The sequence below is a fragment of the Salvelinus fontinalis genome, unplaced genomic scaffold, assembly GCF_029448725.1.
Source record: "Salvelinus fontinalis isolate EN_2023a unplaced genomic scaffold, ASM2944872v1 scaffold_0315, whole genome shotgun sequence".
Classification (NCBI taxonomy): domain Eukaryota; kingdom Metazoa; phylum Chordata; class Actinopteri; order Salmoniformes; family Salmonidae; genus Salvelinus; species Salvelinus fontinalis.
Window position 1 is genome coordinate 188,403 of NW_026600524.1, and position 10,147 is coordinate 198,549.

General features: G+C 42.2%; 1 protein-coding gene across 1 annotated transcript; it reads right to left on the minus strand.

The window, feature by feature from the left end:
* Positions 1-1,762: 1,762 nt before the first annotated feature.
* LOC129845478 (erythroblast NAD(P)(+)--arginine ADP-ribosyltransferase-like) lies at positions 1,763-3,273 on the minus strand. The gene is made up of 2 exons (XM_055913422.1): positions 3,158-3,273; positions 1,763-2,548 (listed from the first exon to the last, which is right to left on the minus strand). The coding sequence occupies exons 1-2, from the start codon at positions 3,233-3,235 to the stop codon at positions 1,763-1,765; spliced, it is 864 nt and encodes a 287-aa protein (XP_055769397.1). The 5' UTR covers positions 3,236-3,273.
* Between the last annotated feature and the right edge of the window lie 6,874 nt (positions 3,274-10,147).

A 10,147-nucleotide genomic window follows, 5' to 3' on the forward strand; every position in this document is an offset into this window, starting at 1 on the left:
GTTATATTATCCTACATTCAATTAACATTTCCACAAACTTCAGCATGTTTTCTTTCAAACGATACCAAGAATATGCATATCCTTGCTTCTAGGCATGAGCTACAGGCAGTTAGATTAGGGTATGTCTTCAGGCGGAAATTGAGAACAAGGGTTGCAGCCATGTTTTGCCATTTATGAATGTGTTATTCGATGTGTTTCTGTGGACTATAGTAGTAAAGTTCCAAATAGCTACAACTAACTGCAGTATGTTAGCTTAGTAACCCCCCCCCCCTGTTGTCAAAGCAACAGTTGTCAAAGCAGCAGTTTAGTGTCAAAGTGGATAGATGGTAGGTTGTGTGATTGTTCACTGCCTCCCTGTGACTTCTGTTGTCTCTGTCAGTGAACACATGGCTGCTGAAAGGATTCTTGATAACTGAGCCCCACCCCCGTTGTCAAAGCAACAGTTTAGTGTCAAAGTGGATAGACAGTAGGTTGTGTGATTGTTCACTGCCTCCCTGTGACTTCTGTTGTCTCTGTCAGTGAACACATGGCTGCTGAAAGGATTCTTGATAACTGAGCCCCACCCCCGTTGTCAAAGCAACAGTTTAGTGTCTCAAAGTGGATAGACAGTAGGTCGTATGAGTGTTCACTGCCTCCCTGTGGCCTCTGTTGTCTCTGTTAGTGAACACAATGGCAGCTGAAAGGATTCTCGATTACTGAACCCCGGCCCTTCTCTCCTCCCACCCCTCTCATAACATTGCCAAGGTTCCAGGCTGACTACATTGCAAACACCTGACAGAACTCACAACTCCTGGATAGGTGTTTAACATATCAGTTAACCAAATCATATGGTATAGCAATCTGATGCTCATTTGTTGATGCGTGCAACTCAACTGCAATATAGTTGGCCTGGAACGAGACAGCTCTCTCCTCGTTGTGGTTGATAGATTGAACTCTGACCTACAGAAAACATCTAACCCTGCTATTGATCTCCCCCCCTCTCCCTCCCCCTCTCTCTCCCTCCCTCCCTCCCTCCCTCCCTCCCTCCCTAATCTTTCTTTGAATCTAAATATCTTTGTAGCCACTTCTAAATATATCTGAGAACAAAGAACAAACACATTTACTTCAAGTGAGCTGTCATTAATATCTTTATAGCAGATGTACAGGCAGTGACACAAATTCCGCCGAAGTCGGTCCCTCTCCTTGTTCGGGCGGCGCTCGGCGGTCGACGTCGCCGGCCTTCTAGCCATCGCCGATCCACTTTTCATTTTCTATTTGTTTTGTCTTTGTTTTACACAGCTGGTTTCAATTCCCCAATTACATGTTCACTATTTAACCCTCTGTTTTCCCCATGGTTTTTGTGCATGTTTGTTTTATGTATTTCGGTCCTTTTGTGTGGGCTTGGTATATCTACATGTATTTGGTAATGTTGAGTAAAGTTACTTTTATTACTCATCTCTGCTGTCCTGCGCCTGACTCCTCTGCACCAGCTACACCCAGACCCTTACAGGTGGTGGATAAAAAGGGCAGGAGATGTAATATTGCTGAATGCTTTTCTTTATTGGTTTTAACAAAAGTTGCAGTGCACATGACAACAAATGCCAATTCACTGGCAGAGGAAATGTTAACAATCTAACAAACAAAGTGTGTAGCATTTATTACAGGACTGGTCTGACAATCTGAAAGTTGGAAAAGTTCTGCTTTTATTACTGAATATTTCCTGCATTTGTAGGCGGGAGCAATGATGGATGGGGACGCTGGGGGTTGCAATAAAATCTGCATGTCATATTTGATTGAAAGCAGAAAACTTGTGTTGCTGGTTTGATTTTATTCTCTTAACCATGTGGCAATTCAGGTCACTTTTTCCTTTCTTAGTCCTCTGCAGTTTGTAGACGACGTCACACCAGAAGTCTTTCTTGTCGGTTCTCTTCATCACCTTTGTAATTTTGAACACCTCGTAGGGGGGAATCAACACTTCTTTCTCATGTGGCAGCTGAGAGTACTTCCCCAGTGGGGCACCAAAGTAGGTAGCGATCTCAAAACAGGATTTAGTTCCAAAGCCTTTAGCAATTCTCTTGTCTAAAGAGCTCAAGGTGAACTGTCCGAATCGCATTGTAGTTTTTCCGTCATGGTGGAAAGTCACATTGGTTCCTCGGAAGGTATGGAAATGCTTTTTAATAAACCGTTTCCAAAAATTGTTGTTCAGGATTCGTAAGGCATTGGTCAGAAGGAAGTGCAGGGAGTGGTACTGGAATGTTGTGGTGTAGTTCTCCTTTTGGGTACGAGTGGCGTTGTTGAATGACCTGTAAACGTTGGCTGTTGCATTCACATACACCTGGATATACGCCAGGGAATAGTATTTAGACAGTTTTCCTTTTTCTTTGTAATGGTCCTCAGCAGCGGTCCAAGCCTGGTTGAAATCTTTGTTCTTTTGTCTCTCTTTTGGCAGGTAAAGGTCTAGCACCTTCCTGAACATCTTGTCCTCACAGCCCTTGTAGGAGTCATCAACCGAGTCTGGAGCCATGTCTAAAGACATGCTGGATTTTGGATCATACAGAGGGAGACTGACCTTTAGTAAATGGAAGAGAGAAATAGAGAAACAGGTGTGAAATATTATTATGATGAGAGACAGCTGTAAGTCTGTTAGATATTTATTTAGAGTTTAAGACGTTGGGGGTGGGTGGGAGGTGCTGAGTTGACATGGAATTGTTTTAAGATGGTCATACTATGGATCATTTAGCTATTTGATTTTGAATTTTAGGATCCCTTTAGGTATCAAAAAATATATAATAATAAGTAATAATAATTTGATGAAAAATTTAATGTTTTTGGCCTTTCCTTCTAACCCCATAGAAACACATTGGATAACACATTCATCAATGGCAGAAAGCAGTCAAAAAATGAATCAGAAAAAACAAGGTTTTGAAGTGTCGGTCCTAAAGCCAGGAGATATAAGAAAACTCAGGAAATGTATATATTTCTTTACACATCTATAACGTCTTTTTTGGGGTATCATCCTAAACATAACTAAACATAACTACCTTCATTCTTCGGTTTAAAACCGGTATCTGTTACCTTCAGACGAGTCCTGTGACACTTAACTTTGTCCATACTAAAATGTTGCCTGTTATTTTCCTCTTTCACTCTCTCTCTCTCTCAAAATAGTGTAGTATCTTACCATCTTGGAGTCCAGACCCAAAATCCAAGCCTGGATGAAATACATCACAGTAAAGGTTAGGATCTTATGTCTTGCCATGATGTCAAAATGTATTGGTCAAATGGCAACTTGTAAGATACAGAATCAGCATTCAAATGTTCAACTTTCAGGGGCCTTGTAATACCAGTGCTCTTGTGGTTACTTCCACAGTCCCGCCTCTCATGCTGAGAACAGGCACAAGTACCCCTCAAACACCATAGCACAGTGTACGTACAAACACACAGACACACAAACACACACACACACAAACACACACACACACACCAAATTACTTATGAAAACTGTTTATTCACACTTCATTCATAGTGATCTATGTGTGAACATGACCAACACCAGCAACACCATTGCTGATAATGAGAAAAGGTTTCCCATAGTCACAGTACAGAAACACCCTTAAACCTCATCATCATCCTTCTCCTCTAATCAGGGACTGATTCTGGCCTGGAATACTGGTATAAAATATACCACTTTAATCAATCAATCACCCAGAATAGTGGAAAACAGCACTGCAGTGAAGATTGAGGCCCCCAGTCCAGGGTTTCCCAACCCTCTCCTCAGGGACATTTTTGTTTTAGACCTAATCTGGCACACCTCATTCAGTCTACTAACCATCAACCCCTTGACTAATTGATGCAGGTGTGTCTGTCTGGTGTCCCAGAGGAGAGGGTTGGGAAGTACTGCACCTACTGTACAGTGTAGTAGGGATCCCTGGTCCTGGAGTGCTGCAGGCACTTCCCGTTTGTCATTTAACCGACCTGGAAGACCAGGTGTTGAATTTAGGCAATCACTGAACTGCTCAATTAGCTCAGTAGCTCAGTGTGGTCTGTAGTTGTGACACAATCCTGCAGTACCTGCAGCAGTCCAGAAAGATGTTTGTCTAGTCTGAGTTTAGTCTGCCAATCCTTCCTTTAGCTGGTGGAGTTAAATACTGCCCTCTTCTGGCTGCTGTGCAGAATGAACCATGTCAAATAACTGAAGCAGGGTTTCCCAAACTCAGCCCACGGGACCCCAAAGGGTGGTTTTGTTCTAGCTCTACACAGCTGGTTCAACTAATCATTAAGCTTTGATCATTTGAAACAGCTGTGTAGTGTTCAGCAAAAAGTGCACCCCTTGGGGTCCAGAGGACTGAGTTTGGGAAACACTGCACTAAAGGCCTCTGGGTACATTAGTGTGTGTTTGGTTTCAGTGGTCTCTCATGTCAGTGTCCAGGGTATGATTTAGACAGTTTCCCAATATTCTAATTCTGCTGGTTATGGTTGTTACCATTCCTTTGTTATGACTGAGATGTGAGAGTCCTGGTAGGTTGACAGAGTTCCATTCAATTGTTATGACTGAGATGTGAGAGACCTGGTAGGTTGACAGGGTTCCATTCCTTTGTTATGACTGAGATGTGAGAGACCTGGTAGGTTAACAGGGTTCCATTCCTTTGTTATGACTGAGATGTGAGAGACCTGGTAGGTTGACAGGGTTCCATACCTTTGTTATGACTGAGATGTGAGAGACCTGGTAGGTTAACAGGGTTCCATTCCTTTGTTATGACTGAGATGTGAGAGACCTGGTAGGTTGACAGGGTTTCGTTCTTTTGTTATGACTGAGATGTGAGAGACCTGGTAGGTTGACAGGGTTCCTTTACATTGTTATAACTGAGATGTGAGAGACCTGGTAGGTTGACAAGGTTCCATACCTTTGTTATGACTGAGATGTGAGAGACCTGGTCGGTTGATAGAGTTCCATCACATTGCATTCATACGGTGATGTCTTTCAGTTCTGTGGTGGTAACAAAAGGAAAGGAGACAAGGAAAGGAAGGTAGCAGGTTGAGACTGTTGGGATGTGACCTTAGTGATTGTGAACATAGTTGATGAATGTGCCAAGTTTATGCTGGAGTCCAGCCACTGTATAGACAGCACCCAAAATGTCATAATTTGACTGAATGAAGATAATCTGTTTTGCTGGTTTGATTTTATTCTCCTTGGAGCAGTTAAACCATCTGGCATTTCAGGTCACATGTTTATTTCTTATTACTCTTCAGTTTGTAAACTCTCTTGCTAAGGACAGGCAAATACGGGCACAAGTACCCCTCAAACACCATAGCATAGTAAACACATGCACACAAACACACAATACCACATGACTTCTGAGAACTATTTGTTCACACTTCTTTCATGCTGAGCTATGTGTGAACATGACCAACACCAGTAACACCACTGCTGATACTGAATAAAGGTTCCCATAGTAACAGTACAGAAAGACCCTTAAACCTCATCATCATCCTTCTCCTCTAATCAGGGACTGATTCAGGCCTGGATTACTGATAGCCAATATACCACTTTAATCAATCACCCAGAATAATGGCAAGGAGCACTACAGTGAGATTGAGGCCCCCAGTCCAGTCCAATCCACTCTTCTCAGGGACCAACAGATGTTTCACATTTTTGTTTTAGCCCTAATCTGGCACACCTGATTCAGTCTACTAACCAACAACCGCTTGACTAATTGATGTAGGTGTGCCTGTCTGGTGTCCCAGAGGAGAGGGTTGGGAAGTACTGCACCTACTGTACAGTGTAGTAGGGAACCCTGTTCCTGGAGTGCTGCAGGCACTTCCCGTTTTTCATTTAACCAACCTGGAAGACCAGGTGTTGAATTTAGGCAATCACTGAACTGACCGATTAGCTAAGTAGCTCAGTGTGGTCTGTAGTTGTGACACAATCCTGCAGTACCTGCAGCAGTCCAGAAAGAGGTTTGTCTAGTCTGAGTTTAGTCTGCCAATCCTTCCTTTAGCTGGTGGAGTTAAATACTGCCCTCTTCTGGCTGCTGTGAAGAATGAACCATGTCAAATAACTAAAGGCCTCTGGGTAAATTAGTGTGTGTTATGTTTTCAGTGGTCTCTCATGTCAGTGTCCAGGGTATGATTTATACAGTTTCCCAATATTCTAATACTGCTGGTTATGGTTGTTTCCTTTCCTTTGTTATGACTGAGATGTGAGAGACCTGGTAGGTTGACAGGGTTCCATTCCTTTGTTATGACTGAGATGTGAGAGACCTGGTAGGTTGACAGGGTTCCATTCCTTTGTTATGACTGAGATGTGAGAGGCCTGGTAGGTTGACAGGGTTATATTCCTTTGTTATGACTGATATGTTAGAGACCTGGTAGGTTGACAGGGTTATACTGCTTTGTTATGACTGAGATGTGAGAGACCTGGTAGGTTGATAGAGTTCCATTCCTTTGTTATGACTAAGATGTGAGAGGCCTGGTAGGTTGACAGGGTTGCATTCCTTTGTTATGACTAAGATGTGAGAGACCTGGTAGGTTGACAGGGTTGCATTCCTTTGTTATGACTGAGATGTGAGAGACCTGGTAGTTTGACAGGGTTCCATTCCTTTGTTATGACTAAGATGTGAGAGACCTGGTAGGTTGACAGGGTTATATTCCTTTGTTATGATTGAGATGTGAGAGACCTGGTAGGTTGACAGGGTTGTATTCCTTTGTTATGACTGAGATGTGAGAGACCTGGTAGGTTGACAGAGTTCCTTTACTTTGTTATGACTGAGATGTGAGAGACCTGGTATAGAGTTCCATCACATTACATTCATATGGTGATGTCTTTCAGATCTGTGGTGGTAACAAAAGGAAAGGAGACAAGGAAAGGAAGGTAGCAGGTTGAGACTGTTGGGATGTGACCTTAGTGATTGTGAACATAGTTGATGAATGTGCCAAGTTTATGCTGGAGTCCAGCCACTGTATAGACAGCACAACAAATGTCATTATTTGACAGAATGCAGAAAATCTGTTTTGCTGGTTTGATTTTATCCTCCTTGGAGCGGTTAAACCATCTGGCATTTCAGGTCACTTTTTTCTTTCTTATTATTCTTCAGTTTGTAAACTCTCTTGCTAAGGACAGGCACATACGGGCACAAGTACCCCTCAAACACCATAGCATAGTAAACACATGCACACAAACACACAACACCACATGACTTCTGAGAATTGTTTGTTCACACTTATTTCATGCTGAGCTATGTGTGAACATGACCAACACCAGTAACACCACTGCTGATACTGAATAAAGGTTCCCATAGTAACAGTACAGAAAGACCCTTAAACCTCATCATCATCCTTCTCCTCTAATCAGGGACTGATTCAGGTCTGGATTACTGATAGTCAATATACCACTTTAATCAATCACCCAGAATAATGGAACGCAGCACTACAGTGAAGATTGAGGCCGCTAGTCCAGTCCAGTCCACTCTTCTCAGGGACCAACAGATGTTTCACATTTTGGTTATAGCCCTGAACTGGCAAACCTGATTCATTCTACTAACCATCAACACCTTGCCTTATTGATGCAGGTGTGCCTGTCTGGTGAACCCAGAGGAGAGGGTTGGGAAGTACTGCACCTTGTAGGCAACCGTGGTCCTGGAGTGCCACAGGCAAATCACTTTTTTAATTTAACCGACCTGGAAGTCCAGGTGTGTTGAATTTAGGCATTCACTGAACTGACCCCTATTGTGCGAGACTGGATTTGAATAACTCTAGTCTAAACTTTCTCTGTCATTCATGCCTTTAGCTGGTTAAGTGAAATGCTTCCCTCTTCCGGTAACTGTGAAGAATGCTCCATGTCTCTGCAGCTTATCTAGACCAAAGCATCTGTCAACCCTCTGTTTCAAATGTTTGTTTCCCCAGGATCCAATAACAGGTGTCAGACAGTCATATGAATATGAAAATCCCTTTATCAGATCAATTAAGAAAAGGTCAATGACTAAAATATATCCTTGATTGTTGTACTATTTGATGTTTATTGTCAACCTGCTTCTTAGACAAACCACCTAGACCGTGTCTGACATCTGTCTTGACTACTACTGACTAAAACTACTGTGTTCTAATCATACTACATACTATTTAGAATGGAGCCTGGTGAGCCGGCCGGATCTCTTAGACAAACCACCTAGACCGTGTCTGACATCTGTCTTGACTACTACTGACTAAAACTACTGTGTTCTAATCATACTACATACTATTTAGAATGGAGCCTGGTGAGCCGGCCGGATCTCTTAGACAAACCACCTAGACCGTGTCTGACATCTGTCTTGACTACTACTGACTAAAACTACTGTGTTCTAATCATACTACATACTATTTAGAATGGAGCCTGGCGAGCCTGCCGGATCTCTTAGACAAACCACCTAGACCGTGTCTGACATCTGTCTTGACTACTACTGACTAAAACTACTGTGTTCTAATCATACTACATACTATTTAGAATGGAGCCTGGTGAGCCGGCCGGATCTCTTAGACAAACCACCTAGACCGTGTCTGACATCTGTCTTGACTACTACTGACTAAAACTACTGTGTTCTAATCATACTACATACTATTTAGAATGGATCCTGGTGAGCCGGCCGGATCTCTCACATTGTTTCGCTCTGTCGTGTCATTTGTATCATTAATGCGATGACAATTATTTTATCAACTCAATTAACAAACACGTTCAATTATTACGCGATTAAATTAATCATATAACTAATTGGGTAGTAATCTTGGGGCACCATGGGAAAAGTTTGTTTGTTTAACGAGTTACCGTTACCCGAATTCACTCAATATCAATATTGGTCGTGTGTGGTTCTCAATCAGAGGCAGCTGTCTATCGTTGTCTCTGATTGAGAATCATATTTAGGTAGCCTGTTTCCCTCTGAGTTGTGGGTGATTATTTTCTGTTTAGTGTTTTTCGTCACCTTACAGGACTGTTCGTTTGTCATTTTTGTTGTTTTGTTCAGTGTTCAGTTGTTTTATTAAAATAATGAACACTTACCACGCTGCACCTTGGTCATCTTCTCCTTCTCCCGACGACGATCGTTAGAATATCATTATCATTTTAGTCGTCCATTAATTATTGTTTACCTCATCAGTCTCATTCTGAATGTTGCAAAATTCTTGGATATCTGCACAAACCCAAGCATAAATGATGAATCAGCAATATACAAATTGCCTTAAAAACGTTTTACATTGTAAAGGGCTTGACATTAATTAATAATTGTTTTATTTGGTCTGTAACACCATGGGCCAAATAGGTGACTGTAAATGGCATTGTATTGTGTTGTATTATGCAAGACAGCACTCTACAAAATAAAATTAATTATTATAACCATACAGCAAATTAGACAATGTAGACTTCCCCTTTGCCTATTGGCTTATTTGCATATTCAAACCTGTCTCAAAATACAACATTTCCCCTTTAATTAAGACATAAGCTTTTAACCTGACTGGTTTTTCAAAGACAGATTGAAAAGTGGCCTACACGTTGTGTGCTCTTGTAGGAAGCAGTAACTCCCCATTACTGACCTATACTAATGTATAACTGTAATGAACACGAGGGGAGGCAGAGAACTGGTTTCAAGCGCAGGGCGCAGCAGGTGTTTGTTGCAAAGGACCACAGGAGGAGGCAGGTAGCTGGGTCCAGGGGCAGCAGAAGGTCATACACAGGGGGTCCAAAAGGACAACAGTACAGGCAGGGAAAAGGGCTAGTAACATAGTCCGGGAGATCAGGCAATAGGTAGATAACAGGAAATTCGGTAGGCTAAAGTACAGGCAGTGAATAGGCAAAAGGCATTGTTAGAGAGGCAGGCAAAAACTATCATACACGGGAGGAGTAAATTTCGGGAAAACCAGCACTACGAAAGCCGTGTGTCACAAAACAAACAATACCTCACAGTGATGGGATGCAAAGAACTGAACTAAAGAGTGTGTGATAACGACCTACAGATGTTTGAACAGGTGATCAGAATTCAGGTGATTGGGATCTGGGGAGTGAGCTGCATTCAGGTGATCTACCATGTTTGAGGTTGAGAGTTGGAAGCAGACGTTACAATAACTGGGCTAATAACTAATCAAGCAAAGAATATCAAGAAATGTGCAAACGAGCGACTCTGCGCTCTGATCTGAACTGATGTGAAAT

Excerpts from the sequence above, each read along its gene's own strand:
- LOC129845478 (XM_055913422.1), bottom strand. The coding sequence starts at position 3,235 with ATGGCAAGACATAAGATCCTAACCTTTACTGTGATGTATTTCATCCAG. Across the intron at positions 2,549-3,157 it reads TGGGTCTGGACTCCAAGATG|GTCAGTCTCCCTCTGTATGA; the intron begins GTAAGATACTAC and ends CATTTACTAAAG.